We start from the raw sequence: 27,796 nt of genomic DNA on the forward strand, positions 1-27,796 counted from the left end.
CTCTGATCTTAATTCACTCTATTCCCCCAAAACCACAAACCGACAGAACCTGCCAGAACAACAACAAGAGTACCCCATCTGTGATTTGTTAACACTACAGAAACAAGCCTCGTAATAAACCATGTTCAGATGGAACGCATTTTGAGATCTGTGGCGCTGTGATTCTACACTGGTCTCTCTCATTACCACATCAAAGGTTATTTTTGTCAAAGGATAATACAATACAGATACAGGATCTTAATTTGAGCCAGTTTGCTACAGCAAGAAAATAATCCTGCAACAACAGGACATTTGAATTATTATGTGGATTATAATCCATGGACATTTTGTAGGGGTTGATAGATTTTTTGTAAGGTAAAATCAAGTCTGAAATTTCAAAGTGGAAATTACGAACTTCAGACACCTTTTTTAAACTAAAATACACTACAGGTTTAAATTGCTGGAAAGTCAACAGGGTGATCAAATTAAGATCCTACATCTGCTCCAGGAACTATGGGCTGCTATTTTAACTCTGGGCCTCCTTTCTCTTCACAACGAAAACAAGTCAGAGAGAGCGAGCCAAGAGAGCTAAAGATAGGGCAAGCTTATTGCAGACAAATTATTTACACACTTTGAGGTTCCACTTAATGAGGCCAATTAGGATAGTAAAGTTGTCAGGCTTCAGTGAACAGGAAAAGTCGTTTTTATTTTGGCAATGGACCCAACGTTTGTGTTTTTCCTGTGTGTGAACAAATCCGATTTTTCCTTCTTCTCCTTGGGCCTTTTAAAATGAGTGGTTGTGTGTGGGACTTTACATCTTGGACAATGGATGGCAGTAGTAGACAGGATTACTATGCTCAGAGGAGAGGCTGAGGCAGAGCGATTGTAAAACCAAATAGACCCAAACCCTGCCCTGTCTCGCTGTATACTTTTAATGGTTGCCAAAAAGGCCATGCTAATTAGTTGAGATAAGCATCCATTTTCTTCTCTTGCCTCCCCTCCCAGCCACCTGTACGGTCCCATATCTCTCCTGGCCTCTATTTCTGGCTGTGGTTCCTGCCCTGGCCTTTGTGCTCTGTAGAGGTCACAGTGTTCTTGAAGTGCCGAGGTGTTTTTTATTTTGGTTGTGTTGACTGCAGTAGCCTCCACAGTGGCTGATTTTCATCCCCCCCAAGGTCAGGTCTATCTGTCTGACAGGCAGCAGCAGGGCTGCTCTACAGTAAGGAGAGGAGAAGACACAGACAGAGCACTGCCCTCTGGTGGAAAAGCTGAGGGTATGTTACATCAGACAAACATACCATGAGTTATGTCAACAAAGAACATGCTACAGGGGACGAGAAAAGACCAAAATACGTATCTTATGTGTTTCTTTTTTCATTTACCCGTCAGACGATGCAATTAGTGCGCAATTCAAACAACAAAAGTGGTTTTGGTGAAATTAATAGCTTTTTACTACCTCTTTTTCTTCTCAGAACAGCCATTCAACCAACACTAGTGTAATAATTTGGGGAGCAAACTGTGCATTGTGGAGAAGTTCATGGTCCATGTTTGCATATGTAAAGTAGGTGAGTGTGTGTGATTGGCCAGCTTGGTGTTATCCCACCCCGTTCCGCTGGAGGGGTGCCGAGTGCATGCTTGGCGAGGAGGAAGGGGTCTCCATAGAAACCAAGACTAAGGGTGACTGGGCAAATGGTTTGCTTTAGTAGTACAATACCACCGGGGTCTCACTGGCAGCATGCCCAACCCTGGAGCACTGAGGGGGGAACAGGGTGGGAGGAGGACATTCACATTCAGAGTTTAACAAGGCAAACATGTACTTACCTCACACACACACACACACACACTACTATTCAATGAGGTACCAGGGTGTGTGTGTTTGTTCATGATGTAATGCCTCCCTCTTTTCATTATTCTGAGCACATCCTGGGTTATGATCTCATGGGCAAAGGCACAAAAGCCCAGCCTTCTGCCCACTCCTACCAATCTGCCTACAGAGGGAGAGGTGTGGGGTGAAGAGAGGGAGGGAGGGAGCAGAGAAAACATTAACTCTGTCCTCTATCTTCTTTTCTGGGCCGTGGAACATACAGTCGGCACAGCCCCAATGAGGCTCATTGCGCCTCATCAATGCAGTGTTAGCCAAGCTGATGAGGCAAGCTGACTTTCCCATCCTAATCTCCTCTGTTGAGAGGGGCAAAGAGAGGGGAAGCCAGGGAGGAGGAGTGGAGGGGAAGCAGTGTGGGCAGAATCCCTCTGAACACAAGCTATAACCAATATTCTGTGAAGGAAGCAGTTTGTATTCTAGCTTAAAAGTAGATTTAAAATCTCAGTAAAAGGCTGTGTGACTCGGTCCTGCTCTGGGAGAGAAAGCTCGGTCCTGCTCTGAGAAGGAAAGCTCGGTCCTACTCTGAGAAGGAAAGCTCGGTCCTGCTCTGAGAAGGAAAGCTCGGTCCTGCTCTGGGAGAGAAAGCTCGGTCCTGCTCTGAGAAGGAAAGCTCGGTCCTGCTCTGGGAAGGAAAGCTCGGTCCTGCTCTGGGAAAGAAAGCTTGGTCCTGCTCTGAGAAGGAAAGCTCGGTCCTGCTCTGGGAAAGAAAGCTTAGTCCTGCTCTGGGAAAGAAAGCTTGGTCCTGCTCTGGGAAGGAAAGCTCGGTCCTGCTCTGAGAAGGAAAGCTCATTCCTGCTCTGAGAAGGAAAGCTCGGTCCTGCTCTGGGAAGGAAAGCTCGGTCCTGCTCTGAGAAGGAAAGCTCGGTCCTGCTCTGAGAAGGAAAGCTCGGTCCTACTCTGAGAAGGAAAGCTCGGTCCTGCTCTGGGAAGGAAAGCTCGGTCCTGCTCTGGGAAGGAAAGCTTGGTCCTGCACTGCTAACATGTCGTCGTCTCAAGTGTCCCATCAATGGGGGCCTTGTTAGCTGTGGGAGAGAGAGCTCTCACCACAAGCCAACTCTTATCTGTGTTTTGGCGTTCTATTGAAGGTGCATGTTATTAGAGATGGTTTTAATAAGCACTGTCGAGACTGGACCTGCCGCTGGTGAATATTCATGGAGTACAGAGAGAGGGTCAGATAGGAACAGGAGTAAGGATGGAGGAGAGGGGGAGAGGGGGGGGGGGGGGGGTGGAGGGAAGGAGGGGGAGAGAAAAGTGGAAGAGTTGCAGGAGTCTTAAGAAGGGACGCAGGGAGCTCAGAACATTTCAAAGACATTCACATTTCCATCTGTGAGTCTCTGATGGAGATTATGTGTAGCATGGAGTATGTTCATGCTACATGTACGTAAAGAGAATGGAGCAGATATCTGTACATTCTCTGCTGTCAGGGAGGCAAGAAAGATCTCTCCCAGAGATGTGCTGACCCCTAGTCGGCCCCTGTTACATCTGAAAAGCTTCAGAGACATTCCAACATAGAGATATTCTAAACTGGAAACAGACATTTCCTATGGCTCGGAAGATTTGGGGGAATGATTCAAACGACATCACCCATACACTCTTATAAAAAAGAGCTCCAAAAGGGTTATTTGGCTGTCCCCATAGGAGAACCCCTTTGGGGTTTCATGTAGAACCCTCTGTGGAAAGGGTTCCCCTATGGGGACAGCTGAAGAACCCTTTTAGGTTTAGATAGCACCTTTTTTTCTATGAGTGTAGTAGCTCATCTCAATTGTGATGAAATTTCCAAATACTATGTGGCTTTTCTAAATATGGCCTGTTTATCCTCAACGCTCCAAAGCGTATCCATCCACTGCGTTAGTTGGTGATGGACAGATACAGTACTGTCAGAGTGAAAAGAATGCTTCAGAAAAAGATGATCATTATAGAGGGAAAAACCCTGTTTTATGAAGGCGGACTATTCCCGAGGAGAGAAATGTATTGATCATTTAGTCGTCTACTGCAGATCAATAGGAGGCTGAGGGGCCAGGGTTTTTGGGGGGAGGTTTGTGATGCCCAGCGGTGCCTCTCTCTCTCGCAGGCCACTCTCCCCCATCTCACCCCTGTCTTTAGTGAGGACAAGTGGACAGGCATACAGGGGCCTTTTGATACTAATTGGCTTGTTTATTCATTTTCCAGAACTCTCTCTCTCTCTGATACTTTAAGTTTGTCACAGGCTAAATTGTATAGTATGTGATGTGTGTCATGCGTTTTGAGAAGAGGAGACTAGACAATGACTGTAATGTGTCTCCTTGGGCAAGCAGATGCCAGCCGTGCTATTTTAAGGATTTCATCACTGAGAATTATTGCCATTACTTCTCAATGTGACACATCAGGAAGATGATAGTCCTTGTGGTTTTATAATATGAGTATTTTCAGCTTTTTTTGTTGTTTCCAGATGTGTCAACTGCCCTCAAAACACTTCACTGTTTCATTGGAGAGGGGAGGTGTGCTGCCAAATGGCCTTCTTGTGGAGAAAACAGTGTGCAAGGCAATCTTTCCTCTCCCTGAAGCTGTATGTGTGTGTGTGTGTGTGTGTGTTGTATGTGTGCGTTGTATGTGTGTGTGTGTGTGTGTGAGAGAGAGAGAGAGAGAGAGAGAGAGAGAGAGAGATTGAGAGATTGACAGAAAGAGAGAGAGAGAGAGAGAGAGAGAGAGAGAGAGAGAGAGAGAAAGATTGACAGATTGACAGAAAGAGAGAGGGAGAGAGAGAGAGAGAGAGAGAGAGAGAGAGAGAGAGAGAGAGAGATTGACAGAAAGAGAGGGGGGAGAGAGAGAGGGAGAGAGAGATTGAGAGAGAAAGAGAGATTGAGAGAGAAAGAGAGATTGAGAGAGATTGAGAGAGAAAGAGAGAGAAAGAGAGAAAGAGAGAGAAAGAGAGAAAGAGGGAGAGAGATTTAGAGAGAAAGAGAGACAGAGAGAGAGAGAGTGTGTGAGTGCGTGTGCATGTTTGTAGATAGGCTGGTCTGTGGCATCTTACATTACTGTACTGGCCTCCAAGCCAGAGGCTGGGGGTTTACATGACTGGCAGCCTGAGAGCAGCCATGCATGCTCTACACATACCAAGTGCCTTCTCAAGGGTTATGTGGGTGCTGTGTGTAATTGTGTGTGTTTGTGTTTGTGTGTGTGTGTGTGTGTGTGTGTGTGTGTGTGTGTGTGTGTGTGTGTGTGTGTGTGTGTGTGTGTGTGTGTGTGTGTTTTGAGCATGTGGAGTGTTTTTGAACTCACATGTACTGGGTGCATGTCAGTGCAGGCTGCTGAAGGGAGGACGGCTCATAATAATGGCTGGAATGGAGTAAATATTTTGGATACCATTCCATTCACTCCATTCCAGCCATTATTATGAGCTGTCTTCCCCTCAGCAGCCTCCACTGGTACATGTGCAAACATGGTGTCTGTATGTGGATGTTAGTTTTGCATATACCTGCATATACTTTGAGTGTGAGTGTGAGTGTGAGCATGTGTGTGTGTGTGTGTGTGTGTGTGTGTGTGTGTGTGTGTGTGTGTGTGTGTGTGTGTGTGTGTGTGTGTAGATAGAGACCACATTCTGAACAACAAGTAGAAACCCAAAGCTCTGAAAAAAAGGTGACTTAAACAAACAGAGACATAGGCACAGCAACTATAGATAGGTTAACCAAGCACTCCATCTGAAATAGCACAGGAAAATGAACAAACCCAGAGTCACCCAAGTAGCTTCAGCAGCAGCAGTAGCAGTAGCATACTGACCGACCTTGCTCACACTCTTTCAGTTTGAGGAAAAGTGGATCACAGTGCCCCCTAAAGGTTGTTGAACAGAAGTGCTACTGCAGGATTCCTGTGTTCTCCTTCTTTGTTGTGATGACTCCCACACCCTTCCTCTCAGCATGGGGCTCTTGGCATCCTTCAGCCTGTTGGTTTCAAAGCAAGGCCCCTGCCTGCCAACAGAAGAATCAGGTTACTACAGGGCTTTAGTTATGCAGAATAAAAGCCAAGTAGTGGAAATGAAATTGCAATTTAACAACGTATCATGCAGTGCACTGCAAGGTTAAGCTCCTTAGCCTGTTGATACAGGAATCACCAGATGTCCATACATGCTGCTGTACGAGCAATTTCAAATAATGGCCATGCAAGTTTCACCTGGATTAATTTTAGAATGGACTCAAGATTTAACCTACAGGAAAGCATAGTAAACTTACAATGCAAACAAGGTACCCTCTCTAGATGCTCTGTAGGGACTTGACTCTCTCTCATGCTGTGTCTGGGACAGGCAGAGCCCAGTCAGCCCAGAGATCTAGATATAGCTGTACTTAAAAAAAATTGTATCACTAACATCCCGGTCAGCGATACGTCAAGTCTAACCTTAGCTTATGTCACCAGCTCTGATGAACACAGACTCATTGTCCCTGTCTCACCGGCTGACCTTCAGCCCGCACCACCCAGCCAGCCACCATAATGAAATAGACAGGGCCATATGAGTTTGGAGCCTCTGGTGGAAATAAATCACAGGCTGGCCTTACAGAGAGGAGCTAAATGACTGACTGCCTCTGTCCTTACGTGAACTGAACTTCAGCGGCTAGGCTATACTGTCTTGTCTGTTTGATATTTCAATGTCATTCTTCTTTTTTTTCATCTCTGTGAAAATGTAAGTGGCTGGAAGAATCCTGATAAGGTTTTAACAGAGAGACATGTGGTGGGCAAACATGAGGGGTTTATCTCAGCGATGGAAAATATTAGAAGCAAATATAGTGACTCATACACTATAAATATTATTATATGTCGAAGAATATTTAAAAAATTACACATTTTATGGTAGATTTCTTCAACCGTGTCCTTAGACTTGATTTGATTTTTAGTAAGGATCTCTTTTAGCCCAAGGGCTAGTGTTACAAGAGTCCAAGACTCAAGTACGTATTCATCACATGCAAATATGTGCATATTTTAACTTTGTGAAAGATATTGTAATATATGTATGAATTATTAATGTTGTGGATATGAGTAATTGAACATAGGGACAATTGGATCTGAGGCTGAAAAGGGCTGGAGAGACTCTATGGTCAATACATCCAATTTGTCATGCTAAGCTATTTGAGGACAATGAAGGAAGGGCTATACCAGACAGTGCATTTTGGGTATGCCAGTCATTATTGTTGGAATAGATATGTAGAACGTTTAACTAGTGTTGAACATAAAGGTTGAGGTTTACTGTAAACAAGAGAAGCACAGTGAAGAGATCCGCATTCTAAATTCATCCATCATAAAGCATTAAAACATACATGTCATATTACGCTGTAAGATGAGGAACATTCATAGGATGAGTATGTCAAGGGGATAGATAGATGATACTGTAACTCCAATCAGTAAAGCGGTGCTGAACTGAACCCCCTAGCTGGCAAACCAGAAACAAACCAATATCAACACTGCCATCTGCTGGCTAACATCCCCTCCTGTTTTGTACATTATTGATAGAAGACATTAATAAACAGTAAACAATGTTAGTCCTGCCCATAAACCCCATGACCCCTATCAAACAGTATAAATGAGACCCCTGACAGACCGCAAATGCTGACCATAATTTTTGCATATGAATATCAAACATTAAGTGAAAGATTTTATGCCAATTATTAACCAAAATATACACTACTAGATAATTATTGAATAATAATCCTGTATTTGATTAATTTCATAAACTTTCATTTGGTGATCATTATGAGTAAAATGATCGAAGCGCACCAGTAACACCAGAGTAGGTCACAGATTACTTCGCTTTCTCTGTAGACAGCGGGCTATTAACTTCAGAACCGTGGAGAGCAGCCGCCATGGAATGAGGGAGAGCCAGATAGCGATTGGATAATCATATTAAGACGCAGATATCGCGAGTAGAGAGCAGTGTGCCTATTGGTCAGGACTGACGGGACAGCAGATTTACTGACAATGATAGGACAGCTACGGCATTGGAGATACATTACTTCCACGACCTCGTATAAAAAGTGAAATAACAGTGATTTATTCTACTTTATCTCTTCATTATCAAGCTTTGTCATTCCTCACATTCGATGAGGTGGAACTGATAGCATGCAGCCGAGGGACAGGACATTGTAAATAGCAACAGTGCGCTCAGGACAGGAGGTAAGCAGATTATGTTTCCAATGGAAGTCCTTAATGCCTTTAGGGTCAGTTGATCCCTATCAGGATAGCACTAACTTCAAAGATAGCGGGTTGACTTGAAGCGAGTACCGGTAGTATATGGGTCTATTCAGCGAATTCAAATCAAAACACCATGAATGTTAGGCTATGAAGACTCTGGCTGCCTTATTGAGTCTCCACATTTACTCGCGCACCGGAAGGATCCCAGTTCTTAAACCCTGAAGAGCCACCATTGAGCCGATGCCACCAACACGTCTCTGTGTGTGTGTCAGCAAATCTCTTCAGTCGAATGTGACAAGTGACAACGTTGAGATTATAGATCTTCAAAACACTGCATTGGATAAAAGCATAGCTACAGTATGTCACAAGTGGTGTCACACATAAGCTGCACACTGGCATAATTGATCCATCTCTTTCTGTCAGTAGTCTTTGTTCAATTATTATGTTCGGGCCTACTAATATAACTTGCAAATACATTTCACCTGTGAGTGAGAAAGCTGATGTTTAGTGTTGTTACTGAGTTTTAGAATGACTGCATTTACAAAGCTACACTTTCTTTATTTGTAGGTTCAAAAGATTGAGGACCAAAACAATCTGAACAACAAAACCAACAGTCATGGCTGGTAAGGATTTGCATGAATTGAAATTGACACACAGTATGCATATGTTTTGGTACATAATCATGGTGTTCTATGAAAGTCATTTACTGTATTGTTTGGCTAGTCTCTGATCAACCAATCATACAAACACTGGTATCTAGCCTAACATGTCACACCTGCCAATGCCATTAATGTATGATTGTCATTTCTCCAGCAGAGAATAACTTTCCTCCAATACCGGGGTTCATCCCCCTGCAGCCGTGTTTCTACCAGGACTTTGATGAGGAGATCCCTGAACAGCATCGCACCATGTGCAAGAGACTCTACCACCTGTGGATCTGTGAGTGCCCACTGCCACTACCCACTACCCACAGCCCACTACCCACAGCCCATACTAGAACAACTCTAGTCAACCACTCTGTCATAAAGTCCACATATTTAGGGGTTATGATGTCTTATTGCACTATTATACTGCTTTCATACTACTGAGCTGAGCCAAGAGAGCCTAGCAAAGCTGCACTGCGCTGGCCTGATTACTCATCAACCGTAGTTGCTGGAACTGTGCTGGAAAGGAACGTGTGAAAGGAAAATAAGTGTCCCAGGACAGTACGGTTCAGGAACCACAATAGTGTGAAACAAGTTTCCACTCTGTGCAGAGTTTCTGTGTAGCCCTCTCTCCAGTGTAGCCTACTGTTTAGATTAGATCATTGTGGTGAACACACGGGAGCTGACAGTTAACCTCTCCCATGCCACATGGGTTGTCTTCATCCACCACAGCTACAAAGAATGACCGAGGGTCTTCTGCTGTAACTAGATATGTGTAGGTCAGCAGTGGTTTGTGCCGTTTAAGATGAGGGAAGACCATTTTTTTTAAATGAGCATGGGCTAAGTCAATTATTTAGTGACGTGACTATATTTGTATATAATTTTATCTAAAAAGGATAACTTTTCCACTATTTCACTATTTACATTTTTCAGAAATTCACTGAGGAGGATGGTCCCCCGCTATCTCCTCTGAGGAGCCTTCACACTAGTGTGTCTCTCATCCAGGCCGGTGGGAGATTATGCATACGCTGCCCCTTCTCATCTATTGACTTATATTTTCTTCTCTCTGCAGACCCCCCCCCCCCCCCCATTTAGACAGGTATTCTGAACCACTTATACACCAATAACAGTGTTGATGGAGTAATCTGTTAAATCCTTTCTGTCATTCCTTTTGTATGTTGTGCTTGATCTGCATGTTTGATGTTTCTATGAGTTTATGTTTCCATGATTTCAGTCATTCTAAAATGTATTTGAATCCATTTAACTAATCTCATTGAATAGTCACCCTTGTTACATTAGATGTATTGGTCAAGAATAGACAGAATTGTACAGAAAACTCAAAAGTAACCAATTAAAATACTTCTAGCCTTCACTTCGTTTCTTTGCCTGAGATGAAAAAAGACTAATCACTTAATGGGTCTATTATTATAGCTCTGGTTGGGTTTGTAGTTCGGATGAAGGGATATCTTTTCCCTTTGTGAACCAGTAATTGAAGCTGATTGGCTGCCTGTGGCAGTTCTGTGGAGCAGGCTGGAACTGAACCCCTAGCTCACGCAGCGCTTTAATTACAACCAATTCGATCTTAAGAGAAGTAGGTTTGCTAGATTACTGAGACTTAGAGCAAAACAGAGAAGGGGGAAAAAAATATGGACACCTGCAGAAAGGGCACTCAAGGAACCGGAGTGGACAGAAAGTGCACATTTATCTGAGAGCTGGTTCCCTGACTGGTGTTATTATTATACTTTTGCTTTGTTCTACTGGTGTGTATAACAGTGTGTTCTCCTGGTGATGTGTTTTACAGTGCATGCAATCACCCTGGCTGTGAATCTGGTGGGCTGCTTTGTGTGGATGCTGGGTGGAGGGGGCGTGACAAATTTTGGCATGGCCATCATATGGTTGATTCTCTTCACCCCCTGCTCCTATGTGTGTTGGTTCAGGCCCATCTACAAGGCCTTCAAGTAAGTGGATGTCAGGCACACCCATAAGGTATCCAACTACCACTAGATCGTTTTAATATATAACTAGGGCCCATAGTTTTTCTTGATCAGGCTATGTGGTCAGGAAAACCCTCCCGGTCTTACTATGGCACCATTATGCTTGATCATAGGGATATACCGTCAGTCAAGGGAAATCAGTTACCGCCAAGAGAAATCTTGAAAAGGGATTCACTTATTAACAAGTACCACACTGTATAATGTGTTGTGTGTCCGTGTACTTACAATTCCTTTTGTTGTTCTCCTAGGACTGACAGCTCGTTCAACTTCATGGCGTTCTTCTTTGTGTTCATGGCCCAGGTGGGCATCAGTATTATCCAGTGCATAGGGATCCCAGGCTGGGGAAACTGGTAAACTGGTTACACATTCAAATCACTTTTAATAATAAGCCCATTATAAATGATTATACACATGTATAAATGCTACTAAAATGTTCCATAAAGCATTATAAATGAAAGTTATTGTGTTACCGACAAACTCTGTTTAGCCAAAACAAGTATGTCTTTAAAACAACAGCAGTATAACCTCCTACATTACCAAATCCTGTCATATCATTAACAATGCAATAGATGACAGTCAGGAAATAGCCTCACTCAGGACATTTATGACTCCATTCTGTCATTCTGTCTGAATTTAAGGGCTAAATGTCACCTGGGTTCACTTTGATTAGCAGATATAATTGTAATGGCAGCTTCCATAAAGTGTATAAATGTCAACATTCAGAAATGGATGGTTTTATATGTGGGACACACAACTTTTTTAAGGCTGAGCCAAGATATTAGCCTACTACATAAAGTGATCATGCTCTTTCCATGACATTGACTGATCAGGTGAATACAGGTGCAAGCTATGATCCCTTATTGATGTCACTTGTTCAGTCCACTTCAATCAGTGTAGATGAAGGGGAGGAGAAGGATTTTTAAAGAAGGATTTGAAAGTTTTGAGACAGTTGAGACATGGATTGTGTGCCATTAAGAGAATGAATGGACAAGACAAAATATTTAAGTGCCTTTGAACGGGGTACGGTAGTAGGTGCCAAGCGCACCGGTTTGTGTCAAGAACTGCAACGCTGCTGGGTTTTTCCCGCTCATCAGTTTCCCATGTGCATCAAGAATCGTCCACCACTCAAAGGACATCCAGCCAACTTGACACAACTGCGGGAAGCATCAACATGGGCCAGCATCCCTGTGGAACACTTTCAACACCTTGTAGAGTCCATGCCCCGACGAACTGAGGCTGTTATGAGGGCAAAAGGGGGGTGTAACTCAACATAAGGAAGGTGTTCCTAATGTTTGGGATACTCAGTACACAGGGGCAAATGGTAAGTGTTTTCTTCTTCTCTATATCTCTCAGCGGCTGGCTGGCCACCATCTCTTTCTTCAGCTACAACCTTTGGATCGCCTTGCTGATGCTCATCCCCACCCTCTTTTTCACTGCCACGGCAACGCTGTCCTTCATCGCCCTCACCAAGGCAAGTCTGTACCATCTGTGTTCCGTCACAACCATGGGACACGTAGAGCATGAAGATGTGCTGATCTTTATGTCAGTCACTTATGCCCATTGTGCCGGCTGGTGCATAGGGCAGCAACAAAGGTCTCCATTGCTCTCTGTCATCTTTATGTGCAGCCTGACATTTTCCTGTCGTCCCACTGCTCCCTCTCTCCAGGTCCATAACTTCTACCGTGGCAGCGGGGGAAGCATAGGCAAGGCTCAGGAGGAGTGGACTACAGGGGCCTGGAAGAACCCCCACGTCCAGCAGGCAGCGCAGCAGGCAGCTATGGGAGCCGCCACGGGGGCCATGATGCCGGATCAGCAGTACTCCAGCAACACCCCACAGTACAATGACAACCAGATGTAGGGGATAAAGTGGAGGGAGGGAAGCATGTCAAAGCATGAGCAGGAGTTTGTTATCTGTTTATCCCATCCCCCAAAAATGTGTCTTCATCACAGCAGCTCTTTCAATAGGCAATGGGTCTTCAACCCTTTCTTTGCCCAGGGACCCTCTCCCAGGCAAACCGGCAACCTAGCCATTATTTTCTTCTCACATGTCTTGTCTTAGCATCAAGTGAATGATATGTTTGCAAAAATTTATGTCCAAGTCAAGAAAGTTTACCAGCAGCCAGCGGCACTTGACGCACTGGTAGCCTACAGTATGCCAGATACTTCAGTGTCAGCTGGTAATTGGCTCCAGTGAGTGTAATTAGCTCAATATTTGGAGTTAATAAATAATGTTGACATCATTAGAAAGAAGACATTCTCCTATTTCTACTGTAATAATTTATTCTGTTGTTGCTAGCGATATAACCCTGCTATAGGTCACTATACTACACTATCACACTATACCAACTGACTCTGAACACCCATAACGTATAGACATTTCATGTTCCCAGCAACAACACTGAATTACAGTATCTGGTTTCTACTGTGTGATGTCATATTCCTGCTTCTGCTGCTTTGTTTTGACGTGTCACATCAAAGATGCGTCCCTATCTTATATCACTGTGTTAGCAGGGCCCTGTGGCCACATGCACACAGCACCAACTCTGCTTGTCAGAGCTCATTTTGATCACCCACTATCCTCTCCTCAATGCTCTTCGGGGGGGGGGGGGGGGGGGGGGGGGGGGGGGGGGGGGGGGGGAGTGTGTTTTGGTAGCCTCCTCCTGCTCATGACTTGTAAAGTCCTGCTCCTGATACAGTATTTCAATTATACATGTGTTTGTTTTATACACTAAGTTACTGGACTCTAGGTTTTGTCGTGAATAAATGTCATCTTACATGGAGAGCCATGTAAGACTGTGTTTGAGTGCATTACCTTTTTTTTTTTTATCTACAGAAATTTCAAAGCGTATAAAATATTTTTATCACAGAAAGTAGCACAGAGATAACTTTAATATTTTACCAGGCGTGTTTATGTACAGTAGGAGATAGCTTATATGGGGTATAAATATGTATTTTAAGAATGTATTCTACATGGAGTGAATGCCAGCTGATTGAACAAAAAGGGCTCTCCTCTAAGCCATCAGGGTGCTTTGTGATTCTCAGGTAAAGCAGAGCTACAAACACTGGACACAAACTGTGAACCTTTCCCCTTCATGTCCATGTGTATGTTTTTGATAGCTTATATAATATGCATTTCAAATGAAACCATAATCCTGTTGCCTCGGGGATATTTGTTTTATTTGATTCATTCTGTAACTTGAAAAATGTATTACTGTAAGCTAAAGAAGGCCAGTATGTACTGTAGTTACATGACATGGAGTATGCTCTTTTCTCTTATTTATCAATGTTATTTTAACCCTTTAAACTTGATATTAGAGCAGCACTCAACTACTGAGTGTGTGAACGTCCTCGAAATGTCAGTATCCCACGTTTTACTGCAGACATCTGCATTTCAATACCGTTGAAAGAAGCAATAACTCCTGTTTTGATCCTCATCCTAGTATGCGCTACCTTTGATTTAATACTGAGGGTGTAGCGAGATTTGGAAGTCCACTTCCTTTGAGTTTGACCCGGGCGTCGGTGTTGATGTCCCTGGGGCTCACTGTCTACGTTGATAGCTTTCATCAGGCTAGCTCATAGGCTGTTTTAAAGAGACTCAAATGTAGAGCTAACTGTGTGCTCCCAGCTCGCATTGTCATTATTCACAGTCATGGAAATGGGACTTTCTTCTTATAGTCTGAGAAGTATACCAAAACATATAACTATTTTTAGGGGACTACTGTACAATATGTTTTTAGAGCAAGGATTTCCATGCCTGTTCCTGGAGAGCGCTACCGTCCTGTAGGTTTTCGCTCCGGTCCTAATCTTGCGCACCTGATTCTAATAATTAGCTGGTTGATCATCTGAATCAGGTAAATTACAACTGCGGTTGAAAGGGAAACCTACCATAGGGTATCTCCAGGAACAGGGTTGGAGAGCCCTGCTTTAGATAGACGTGACATCTAATGTAAATGAATCAATCTGAGCTATAAATTAATTGCTAGGATTTCACTTTTGTTTCTCGTTATGTAATTGTTTTGCATTGAATGTCTGCATGTCTTAGAGGGTGCTATTTTTAAAACGTGTTCTTAAATGTCTTGTCTGTGGTTGACAATGTTAGACAGCAATATTGTACTGTATGTCTTGTTGTATGGTTGTTTGACCACAGAGGGGCGCCAATGATTCCTTTTATTTGTATGAGAGAAAGTCCCTGGTTTTCAAGCTGCCTGCGCTCAATCGTCTGTCTATTCATACAGTAGACTTTAGGTCTATAGCTTAGTCAGTATTCAGTCAACAGCTCAATGGTTCCTGCTGTTCCCAGGTAGTAGCTACATGTGACCAGGAAGGAAGGGAGAGATAGAGCCTTACATCTAAGTAGTCTCCAGTAAGCCTCAGCCTGGCTCATACTGCCCTCCTGCCCCCTCTCTCTCACAGGGACAGAAGGCTGAGCAGGCATTACAGTGTGCTCTATGCTGTAGGGGAAAGAGAGACATTTATGGAGCAATATGGGTGCCACTTTCTCTGGGGTAGTAGGGGTTTGAAAATGACCTACATGGGCTCGTGTTGAGGGAAAGAGAGAGAGAGAGCAGTGGAAAAACAGTGTTCCCCAGGTGTTCATTAGTTCATGTTCTAGCTAGATCACTAACCCGGCCTAATCTATATATACAAAGGCCTCTTAACCCCTCAAGTAGCTGTATTCAACATTATTACAGTATGCATATTACTTTGGAGAAATCCAGCAAACCTATACTTATTTTCTCTCCTACATCTAAAAGGAATCAGCTATGTACTCAGTGTAGGAACTGTGGTGTAAACTATGCAGATAACCCTTGACTGTGGAAGGGATGTGTTTGCAAGTACAGTTGTTTGGGCTTCGGGTTAGCCTGCGACTGATGTAAAGATATGTAGAGCCCTGTTAGCTTAAACTGTGATATAATCAGCATTCAATTAGCTCCCTCTCTGCAGTAATCAAGCAGAAGCATTGACCAAAGTGTTCCCCTGGTACACATTCATGTGCAACCACCACAGCTCATACCAGCAGATGCTGTTGCTTCTTTGTCATGTCCATGTCATTAAATGTGTGGGAGATCATTGAACCAGTGGGATTTCCTCCTTATGCTGATCATGTCAGATTGCGTGGTCATCTCGGAGAGGCAACTGGACAATATTTCTGAAGCACAGTTAGAAGGGGACTGTTATTCTAAAGTGCAAATGTTTTAGACTTAATTGTTACGTACATTTAAAAAATACAATTTGTCTTGTCATTTTATGTTTTGATTTCCCTTACGGACATTAAAAAAAAACTCTATTCCATTTTACACCATGAATGTATATATATTTTCTGGTCTTTGTGTGTCTTGGCTGTGTGTTGTTGGGAAGTGGAGCCATGGTATGAATGTCAGTTGGACTGTCTGTTAGTTGGACTGTCTGTTAGTTGGACTGCTAATTAGTTGGACTGTCTGTTAGTTGGACTGTCTGTTAGTTGGACTGTCTGTTAGTTGGACTGTCTGTTAGTTGGACTGTCTGTTAGTTGGACTGTCTGTTAGTTGGACTGTAGTTTTGAAAGTAGTGCTCACGAGCCAATTGTGCGGTATTGTGTACAACGTCACCCATTTCATATGATATGTGACATCCCTCCCCCGTAATTAGTATGATATGTTACGAATTCCAATTCGTACAATATGTTAAGTGCTTAAAGGGGAATCTGCAGTTGCTATCAATTTGTTGACTTGAATTAATGAATTATTTATACGTACACATTGAATCTTGAAGAATATAACTTATAAATGCCTCACGAGCTTAGTTCAACTGTCGGTACGACCCAAAATATAAGCTTGTTTAACTCCAATGTTTGTTAAGAAAGTAAATGTAAACAAACACGATATAGACCAAAAACATGGTGAAAACTATAATTTTTATATAATGGATGGTCAGTGTTAGCTCTGGTTAAATTTCTCCAGCCCCATCCCTCAGCTTTTTACTAAAACAGGGAGCGGGGACATCACTTTGCTATTCATTAAACTGCAGATTGCCGCTTTAAGATCCCGTTCAAATCTCTAACTTGCTGTCTGCAAGTTATTCATGTCACTTGTTTACCCACCATATCTGTGCAGATCGTTAATCTACGATCACTAAAGCATCTCACAATGTATGGCACTTATTTGTTGCAATTGCCTTGTCTTCCTTTTAATCAAAAAGTTGCATTTCATAATTAAAATGTGGTGTTGAAATACTTTCCAAAACATTAAGCACTGCAAATGAAACCAAGAAACATTTTTTCTCTATCTAGTGAGAAAACCTAGGTTGAGCCTGTGCATCCAGGTGGCAGTGACCAGAAACTGCCTATAGATGGCAGTGTTGATCCAGTGTGAGTGAGGGGTGCGCTGTTAACTGTTCAACCAGTTGTCCACTGGGGGCAGTATACGATCTGTGTTTTTCTCCTCTGCCAGTGTGTGATTTCCCCAGATACACAGCCCTGAACACGAACAGAAAGATATCCCAGATAGTCAAGGTGATAAAAGCGATATGGCCAGCATTTACTTGTCTGGCTAATAACTTTACTCTTGGTAAACTCAAATTTACTGAGCACAATTTCACCCTGGAAATCCTCTGAGAAGGTGCCTCATCATAGATTAGATTCAAAAGCCCTTTAAATTGATTTATCCGTGGATGCCCCCTTGCTTTCCCGTTCTCCTTGTGTTGAGAGTGATAGAATCAGTCAGAGGAGCTGGAGGAGAAATTACACAGTGATATAGGCACCCAGAGGACCCACTAGCAGTCACGGACCAGCCCTGTTATTGGTATAAACATGAAAAGCTATCTGTTGAATTGGGCCCAGGTTTTATGAAAGAATAAGTCAGATAGATGTCTTCTGGTTAATATGAAATAGCTCTGGTTGGCAGCTATGGAATTGCTTCATTGATTCATAAACAACTAAGGTTGTATAGTTATAGTGCATATCATAGTCAGCATGTTATAAGCATTTAGTAACATTAATAGTATTTAGACAGTTGTTCTTTTTAAAACATATTGTTTTGGCTTTCATGATAGTGTAGTAGACATGAATAGACCAGGAACTCAGCTTAGCAACATCTCAGCCAGGTCTCAAAGAAGATGTGAAAACTGCTCTCTGTGTTGAATTTACAACATAAAGTCAATAGCCATTCCTCAAAATGTGTCGGCATTAACCTTTGACCTGGGTGTGTATCCTCCTCCACCTTCAATATTTTGATTACCGTTACCATGGCAAACTGCAAAAAAAATCATACAGTTAACACATCTCTTCCCCATGATCAGTCAATCTCGCAGTACATGAGTGGAGAGGGCGGTGGAGGGCAGTGTGAAGAAGGAGGGGGGTCCACACAGAAGTCACAGTGTGTGACCTGGAGCAGGCCAAACACAGAGGGGCGGTATGTGCTACCATTCAGCAGAGAGACAGACAGAGAGTTCCCATTCATGCTGTTCAAAACACCCCCAGGGACCTGGGCTGAGGGATCACACCCTGGCTACTGCTAAACCATGCTCTAGGAGGTGTGTGTCTGTGGTCACTTACCTAAACCAAACCTGGACTTCAGGCTCTCTCTCTGGGATCCCTCAGGCATGTGATGAGTCACCTGGACCATGGTGGAGCTGAAGATCAGGTTAGGTGTGACCTGGTCTCAGTTGGCCTTGTAGACCAGGACTCTTGGAAGGCCAGACTTTGGTTTCTCTCATTTAGTGGCTCATTAGGATAAATATCACCAGCTCAGCAGTTAACTAACAGAGTGATTAATGGTTAGTAGAAGGCACACAGAAAGGCAGTATGGCATACCCACAGGCATCCCCTGTTCTTCTTTTCTTGAGTGTGACTTAAAATGATGTATTCTGGACACAGGCAAACACACTCTCCAAGAGTAGCAGTGATCATGTGGTAAGAATTCCCAACCCAGCTCATCTTCTCACGCACATCACGAGATGGATCAGAGCAGCCAGCCAAGAACTAAGGAGGGGTCACCAAGATGTCTGGAGTCAGGCCACTTTACTCAGCTACAGCAAAGACCGCTGCCGCCACCAGGGTGTGAAGTCACCCATCTGATGATGGGAGGCGTCCTATTGACACCCAGAGGAGACAGGGACAGTACAGGCTGTCGTGTAGAATGAGTCCACTGAAATATGGTGCTGTCAGAGGAGGGGAGACGCTGAGCAGAGTGGCGCGGGCGGCTGCAGCCGAGGCCTCATCACACTCGGGGGCTGACTTCATCAGCTTTCAGTGGGAAGGATGACGTCTTTAGACTTTCTGTACATACATACATACGGACAGATATACCCCTCACTAACTGGGGGAGTCCTATCTCGCCTCCTGAACATCCAGTCATTTGTTTAAATTGTCTGGGACCATAAACACGAATATCCCAACTTCAATTTCTTCCCCTTTCAAAGAAGGGGAGTCTTAATGAAAATGTATTACCCTGTTGTTGCAGCCGTGCAGTCGTTCGGACTCCCAGGGATACTGAAGGAATGAGACATTTGCATACCCCTTTAAAATTGATGAGTGGAGAAAGTGAGAGAACCCAAGTTTGAAGAAGAATACATCTTTGCCTCAGACACCAAAACCAGGGCCAGATGTTTCAGAGATGAGGCACGAGGCATTTAAACTGTCAGGCTGTGCACTCGAGTGTGTCGTCAGTCTACTACTCAAGCTGCTTCCCAGCCTCGTATAACGCCCATCACTTTTGATGCAAAGTGCTAACACAAAAAGTGAGATGTTTGTTATCTCAGATATATACGGCACACTCGGCTCTGTATAAAATATGTGCAGGATGAGGCAGGATGGGACATTATCAAAACAAATGAGCCAGTGACTGCAGCTGCATGTAAATCAGAATATAATTTTTTCTCTCACAGTTCAAATGATGGAAACAGTTTTTTCTTCTTGACTTACACTGTGCTCACTCAGTCATTGCTCCCTTTCTCTCCATCCAACCTGGACTCAGGGGTAGATGCAACATAGTAAATGGAAATCCGGGACACAAATTAGTATGATATGTATTGTATGGGTATGGTATGTATCAGTGGCGGTCTGTAACATGTCGCCCTTTCCTGCAGTTGAGTGACCAAAGCGTCCTCTAGTGGCCTCATGGGTGGAATGTTATTAATATTTTTGCGCAATCTGGTGTTTCTAAGTCAAACGTTTTTGTTATACAGTGCCTTGCGAAAGTATTCGGCCCCCTTGAACTTTGCGACCTTTTGCCACATTTCAGGCTTCAAACATAAAGATATAAAACTGTATTTTTTTCAAAAACTGAAAAATTGGGCATTTAAAATTATTCAGCTCCTTTACTTTCAGTGCAGCAAACTCTCTCCAGAAGTTCAGTGAGGATCTCTGAATGATCCAATGTTGACCTAAATGACTAATGATGATAAATACAATCCACCTGTGTGTAATCAAGTCTCCGTATAAATGCACCTGCACTGTGATAGTCTCAGAGGCCCGTTAAAAGCGCAGAGAGCATCATGAAGAACAAGGAACACACCAGGCAGGTCCGAGATACTGTTGTGAAGAAGTTTAAAGCCGGATTTGGATACAAAAAGATTGTTAGAATGGCCAAGTCAAAGTCCAGACCTGAATCCAATCGAGAATCTGTGGAATGAACTGAAAACTGCTGTTCACAAATGCTCTCCATCCAACCTCACTGAGCTTGAGCTGTTTTGCTTGATTGTGTCCCACTTGTTGTTGATTCTTCACAAAAAATACAGTTTTCTATCTTTATGTTTGAAGCCTGAAATGTGGCAAAAGGTCGCAAAGTTCAAGGGGGCCGAATACTTTCGCAAGGCACTGTATTTCATTCTGTGATGTGTATAAAGTGTAATTGTCACGTGTGCTCCCTCTCTGACCTCTAGGTCACAAGGCTGCTCGTTTTGGCGCACACCTGTCACCATCGTTAGTCATCAGACTCACCTGGACTCCATCACCTCCCTGATTACCTTCCCTATATATGTCACTCCCTTTGGTTCCTTCCCCAGGTGTCATTGTTTCTCTACACTGAGTGTACAAAACAGTAAGGACACCTAGCTAATATTGAGTTGCACCCCCCCTTTTGCCCTCAGAACAGCCTCAATTCATTGGGGCATGAACTCTACAAGGCGTCAAAAGCATTGCACAGGGATGCTGGCCCATGTTGTCTCCAATGCTTTCCATGTCTCAATTTTCTCTAGGCTTAAAAATCCTTCTTTAACCTGTCTCCTCCCCTTCATCTATACTGATTAAAGTGAATATAACAGTGACACCAATTAAGGGATCATAGCTTTCACCTGGATTCACCTGGTATGTCTATGTCATGGAAAGAGTAGGTGTCCTTAATGTTTTGTACACTCAGTGTATATCTGACATGGTACAGAGGTCTTCTTTTTATTCAGCCCATAACCATGTGCCTGAGGTGTATACTTTTGTTTCAAAGTAGATTGGTTTAAGACTACCTGATTTAGACCAGGTTTTAAGATGAGGGTGCATTTTGTTTATGAGCATGGCTTTATTTAAATTATAGCATATAAGATGACTGTCATTCATATTCCTTTCACCCAGCTCAATGTAACATTGACAGGTTTAGGCTACTACATGATACTAAAATGTTCACTATACCTATCATGAGGTTGCTACAAACTAGCCATGAATGAAAGTTTACAATATAGGTGTACAGATCAAGAGGAAAATATGAGTAATCAAGGTGACAGACAGTGATACATTCAATACCATATTGCACACGTTTGCCTGCATCTAGCTGATCTAGGGTGTAATCATTAGTCTAACAGTTGCAAACAAAACTTTCTATTGGACAAATTCCGATATGTTTATCCCAGTTTCATTTCGTTTGCTTCCATTTAAGAAATGTTTTTCACCGGAATCGGCGGAATTACTAAACCCCTGATCACACGCAAACACAGTTGACTTTCATAGCAGCCACATACAAACAGCATAATAATTTTGCTTGTTGTAGAATTCCTTCTCGCAACTACCCACTCTCCACCTCTCATCTTTTATCTTCGCTTGTGGATGCTTTTGTGACCAGGCAAAAAAAATCTTTCCAAGCCAACCTTCATATCATGACCGCTAACCACTACACGTACATTGTTGTCAACAACTCGCTACAAGCAGTTTCACCGGCGGGCCCCGGTAGCAATAAATTAATAAAACCTAAAGCTTACCTTGATTTGGAAGAGTTCTAGTGTTGGAAAGCCATAGCCAGCTAGCTAACATAGCATCCCTCTATGTTTGAGCCAGATGTTTGAGAAGGCTAAACTAGCTAGCTGCATTCGTTAGCTAAGTGAAAGTGAAAAAACTGCAACGAAATACAACTCTCTCTCTTGCTTCTCTTCATTTTTAAAGAAATGAATTTGTTCAGAACTGTTCAACTGTTGTCTTTCTCTTTGAGTCAACTACTCACCACATTTTATGCACTGCAGTGCTAGCTAACTTTAGCTTATGCTTTCAGTACTAGATTAATTCTCTGATCCTTTGATTGGGTGGACAACATGTCAGTTCATGCTGCAAGAGCTCTGAGAGGTTGGAGGACATTCTCCAGAAGTTGTCATAATTACTGTGCAAGTCTATGGAAAGGGGTGAAAACCATGAGCCTCCTAGGTTTTGTATTGAAGTCAATGTACACAGAGGAGGACGGAAACTAGTTGTCCTCCGGCTACCCCATGGTGCTACCCTACAGAGTGCTGTTGAGGCCAATTCATTGCAAAACAGTGTGTTTTAATAAATTATTTGGTGACATGTAAATATATTTTAGTATAGTTTTATCTAAACAGGATAACGTTTTTAATGTTTCCCTATTTTGATTTGTATGAAATTCGAAGAGGAAGATGGTCCTCCTCCACTGGTATGTATTAATTTGTGGATGTCCATCATCCATTTCGTACGATATGTTACAAATTGCAATTTGTACAATATGTTACAATTTTCAATACGTATATGTTACAAATTTAAATTTGTGGCTATCACTAAGGTTAACTAGGTGGCTAACATTTTTTTATTCTCCCTTTATTTAACTAGGCAAGTCAGTTAAGAACAAATTCTTATTTTCAATGATGGCCTTGTTCAGAGGCAGAACAACAGATTTTTACCTTGTCAGCTCGGGGATTCAATCTTGCAACCTTTCGGTTACTAGTCCAACGCTCTAACCACTAGGCTACCTGCCGCCCCATTATCTAGGATAGGGGTTAAGGGTTAAGGTTAGGGTTAGGAGTTAAGGTTAGGGGAAGAGTTAGCTAATATGCTAAGTAGTTGAAAAGTAGCTGAAAAGTAGTAAATAGTTGCAAAGATGCTAAATAGCTAAAATGCTAAAGTTGGGCTACTAGACGTTTGCATTATACGCAGACCCATTCAACCCGACCAACCACCCTCTTTTAGTTTTTGCCTTAAGTAACCTTCTTTCTTATGTAACCATATCAAACGTAACATATCATACTAATTTGAGTGTCCTGGATTTACAGTTACTATATTACGTCTAGTCTGAGACCAGGCTGCTCCATCTCTCCTGCTCTCATTCTTTCAGCCCTCCTTTCCTAAAGACAATCTCTCCTTTCTCTTTAACCACAGAGCAACATGTTAATCCTCCCTGAAAACAAAGGTGAGCCTTTATTCATTGAATTAAGTTGAAAAGCACAGTAAGAGACAGAAGATGAATTACCTGTGGCCTTGATGTTTTGCCACAGAATATGTGTGCAGCAGGCAGGCTCTGCAGATGGAGACCTCATGTCTGGGGGTTATTTTTTGGCACTGTCGGGTTGTATAATAATTCCTTTTCTCTCCTTCCTCTAAATTCAATTATCCTCACCAAGAGAATGCTTGAGTGGGGAGAATAGCAGTCTCAAGTTGTGTCTTCAAGCCTTGTCTCATCGCAAGCCAGCTGGTCAAATTATGTTGGAATACTTAGTGAGTTTGCAGGTAGTTAGTTCCATCATTGATCTGAGAGTAAGTAAGGATAGAATGCTAAGGCCAAGTCAGAACACTTAGAAGCTTTATAATTGTGTCAGAGGAAGTAAGATGGTAAAGACCAAAGGTGGATTAATGAATATTGATGGAGAGGAGACAGACAGGCAGAGGCAGGCAGAGATACATAGACAGGCCATGGAATGAAGATCCATGTAGCTATGACATGATTAAGTGTTCTGTGACTGGTTATTAGATACATCAATTACCTGTCCACTCCCTCTGGCCTCGTGGGAGTTTTAATAGATGGATCTCTAGGACAGTAAGCTGTCCTGTACCTCTCCTATGGGTGTGAATGGACCTCAACTTTGTCTTGAGTGACGGTCTGTGACACCCTCACAATGAGGATAATGTCAGATTTAACTCTGCAACACTGTACAGCTCACTGTGTATTTTACAAGTCACTCATCACCCTCATCGACCCTCCTCACATCCACTGCTTCCTTTCCTAGAGCCTAAGAAGTACAAGACCTCAGTTGAACCCCATAGAGCCACGCCAGTAGCATGAGAGTTCTTAGATGCCAAAATGTGTTCCCAATGTTTACACAAAACTGAATCACATGCCATAACTTGGATTACATTCACACTTGTCCAAGTTTTATGTAAGAGCCTAGAAATGCCTACCCATCCTGTTCATAAAGCTGATGTCAAATTACGTACAGTAACTCACTGCAGTGTACTCTGTTACCCTGTCCTCTCTTTCACGCAAGCAAGCAAGCAAGCACGCACACACACACACACACACACACACACACACACACACACACACACACACACACACACACACACACACACACACACACACACACAAATACCTGGAGGACTTTTTTGGAAGTGTCTGTGTACCGTAAGGAAAAGGCTGAGAGCAGCCTGAGCAAATAGCCATCACAGACAGGAAGTCAGAGTGGTCAGGGTAATACAGGGACAAACAGGAGGAACATAACAACCATGGGGATGACACAGGAAATATTGGACATTTTGTTCTCCGGAGATTAGAAATATTTTCATTCCAAGGGATGACAATGCTTCCTGAGCAAACACCACTGACTTTCGTCACCCAACATATTCAAATCATAATTCTTTACACAATAATGATAAAACATTGCCTTCAAGGTCCAATGCAGCCGTTTTTATCTCAATATCAAACATTTCTGGGTAACAAATTAAGTACCATACCGTGATTGTTTTACAGTTTTTTCCAACTGCTTACACACAAAAAATTTTCATGTCACACGATTTTTGAAACCTCTCACTTAAAGTGCAAAACTACACACCAAATATCCAAAACCATAAGCTATTTCTCAGCCTTTGACTCACTTTTTTCAAAACACTACACCCAATTCTCTACCTAAAACACAAAAATCTAACAGGAAGTGACTTGCTTTCCTTTAACAAACACAACCAATCAAAATGCTACACTTATTCACCAGGTCACACACACACTCCTCACATGTGCAAACACTAATAGCTTAACTGATCACTAACCAATCACTGCTTTACTGTAGTATAGGCCTATAAATAGGTCAAAGGTCAGATTACCTGTTTTGAACAATGAATGCCAACAATGGATAGAGAGCAAGAGGAGTAGGAGGAAGAGGAAGAAGAGGACGAGGGCAAAGAAGAGAAGGAAGGAGAGCCATCTCTGATGAGATTAGGGCAACACTTGTTGATCATGTGATCAACCACGGTTTGACCTTGATTCGATTTACAGTGGCGTCCATAATTCGAACCTTCAGAAATGAGATCAGGTATGCAACTATCTAATGACTATTTTAGCATTACAGTAATGTACTGTAAAATACGTATGACTGCATAGTATTGCATAAACATTTGTAACTCTAAGCCATCCATTTACTGCACTGCATTGAATGAATGAGGTTGGTTATCATGCTGTACTACATTGTTTTGTACATTGTTTACAGTTCCTATGCTGAACACATACTGTGTTTGAATTCTGTACAGAGTGGAAAGGCAAAGACATCATGGAGGACGAGGACGCTTGTTTACAGATGTACAAGAGACTGCAATTATAAATATGGTTTTGGCCAACAATGCAATTAGGATTCGAGAGATAAGAGAGCATATCTTGAATAATGACACCATATTTAACAACATCAATGATGTAAGCCTGTCGACCATACAACGCATCCTCCAACGGCACCGAGTGACGATGAAACAACTTTACAAGGTGCCATTTGAGAAACTCTGACAGTCAAGAATATGCGACATGACTTTGTAGAGGTATGTATGCAACACTAACTCCAGTACTTCAGACATACCATATTTACTCATCTGTATATTATTTTGTCTGTTACAGAGTATTGGAGCTGGATGCCCATGTACAGTGCCTTGCGAAAGGATTCGGCCCCCTTGAACTTTGCGACCTTTTGCCACATTTCAGGCTTCAAACATAAAGATATAAAACTGTATTTTTTTGTGAAGAATCAACAACAAGTGGGACACAATCGAACGAACATTTATTGGATATTTCTAACTTTTTTAACAAATCAAAAACTGAAAAATTGGGCGTGCAAAATTATTCAGCCCCCTTAAGTTAATACTTTGTAGCGCCACCTTTTGCTGCGATTACAGCTGTAAGTCGCTTGGGGTATGTCTCTATCAGTTTTGCACATCGAGAGACTGACATTTTTTCCCATTCCTCCTTGCAAAACAGCTCGAGCTCAGTGAGGTTGGATGGAGAGCATTTGTGAACAGCAGTTTTCAGTTCATTCCACAGATTCTCGATTGGATTCAGGTCTGGACTTTGACTTGGCCATTCTAACACCTGGATATGTTTATTTTTGAACCAGTCCATTGTAGATTTTGCTTTATGTTTTGGATCATTGTCTTGTTGGAAGACAAATCTCCGTCCCAGTCTCAGGTCTTTTGCAGACTCCATCAGGTTTTCTTCCAGAATGGTCCTGTATTTGGCTCCATCCATCTTCCCATCAATTTTAACCATCTTCCCTGTCCCTGCTGAAGCAGGCCCAAACCATGATGCTGCCACCACCATGTTTGACAGTGGGGATGGTGTGTTCAGCTGTGTTGCTTTTACGCCAAACATAACGTTTTGCATTGTTGCCAAAAAGTTCAATTTTGGTTTCATCTGACCAGAGCACCTTCTTCCACATGTTTGGTGTGTCTCCCAGGTGGCTTGTGGCAAACTTTAAATGACACTTTTTATGGATATCTTTAAGAAATGGCTTTCTTCTTGCCACTCTTCCATAAAGGCCAGATTTGTGCAATATACGACTGATTGTTGTCCTATGGACAGAGTCTCCCACCTCAGCTGTAGATCTCTGCAGTTCATCCAGAGTGATCATGGGCCTCTTGGCTGCATCTCTGATCAGTCTTCTCCTTGTATGAGCTGAAAGTTTAGAGGGACGGCCAGGTCTTGGTAGATTTGCAGTGGTCTGATACTCCTTCCATTTCAATATTATCGCTTGCACAGTGCTCCTTGGGATGTTTAAAGCTTGGGAAATCTTTTTGTATCCAAATCCGGCTTTAAACTTCTTCACAACAGTATCTCGGACCTGCCTGGTGTGTTCCTTGTTCTTCATGATGCTCTCTGCGCTTTTAACGGACCTCTGAGACTATCACAGTGCAGGTGCATTTATACGGAGACTTGATTACACACAGGTGGATTGTATTTATCATCATTAGTCATTTAGGTCAACATTGGATCATTCAGAGATCCTCACTGAACTTCTGGAGAGAGTTTGCTGCACTGAAAGTAAAGGGGCTGAATAATTTTGCACGCCCAATTTTTCAGTTTTTGACTTGTTAAAAAAGTTTGAAATATCCAATAAATGTCGTTCCACTTCATGATTGTGTCCTACTTGTTGTTGATTCTTCACAAAAAAATACAGTTTTATATCTTTATGTTTGAAGCCTGAAATGTGGCAAAAGGTCGCAAAGTTCAAGGGGGCCGAATACTTTCGCAAGGCACTGTATTTCGCCATTAATTTATTTATGTGGATGAGGTTGGCTTCAACCTCACCAAAACCAGGTGCCGCGGAAGAAATGTAATAGGAAAGAGGTATAGTTTTGTACTACCCCCATATTCATCTTTTCTAAATTCCATAGAGGACTTCTTCTCAGCCTGGCGCTGGAAAGTGTATGATCGCCAACCCTATGCCCGCATGCCGCTTCTCCAGGCAATGGAGGACGCATATGGGGACATAGAGGTGGC

General features: G+C 42.7%; 1 protein-coding gene across 3 annotated transcripts; it reads left to right on the forward strand.

Moving 5' to 3' along the window:
• Positions 1-7,661: 7,661 nt before the first annotated feature.
• On the forward strand, positions 7,662-13,269 carry LOC110526331 (secretory carrier-associated membrane protein 5). 3 transcript variants are annotated; one of them, XM_021607204.2, is made up of 7 exons: positions 7,662-7,996; positions 8,582-8,637; positions 8,831-8,953; positions 10,460-10,616; positions 10,901-11,002; positions 12,006-12,123; positions 12,319-12,510. In XM_021607204.2, the coding sequence occupies exons 2-7, from the start codon at positions 8,631-8,633 to the stop codon at positions 12,508-12,510; spliced, it is 699 nt and encodes a 232-aa protein (XP_021462879.1). In that variant the 5' UTR covers positions 7,662-7,996; positions 8,582-8,630. The 3 variants fall into 3 exon arrangements, with proteins under 3 accessions (XP_021462879.1, XP_021462880.1, XP_021462878.1); XM_021607205.2 differs by having other exon boundaries at positions 7,664-7,996; positions 8,828-8,953; positions 9,592-10,616; positions 12,319-13,269; XM_021607203.2 differs by having other exon boundaries at positions 7,668-7,996; positions 8,828-8,953; positions 12,319-13,269.
• The last annotated feature ends 14,527 nt before the right edge of the window (positions 13,270-27,796 follow it).

Source organism: Oncorhynchus mykiss, chromosome 6 (assembly GCF_013265735.2).
Source record: "Oncorhynchus mykiss isolate Arlee chromosome 6, USDA_OmykA_1.1, whole genome shotgun sequence".
NCBI classification, from domain to species: Eukaryota; Metazoa; Chordata; class Actinopteri; order Salmoniformes; family Salmonidae; genus Oncorhynchus; species Oncorhynchus mykiss.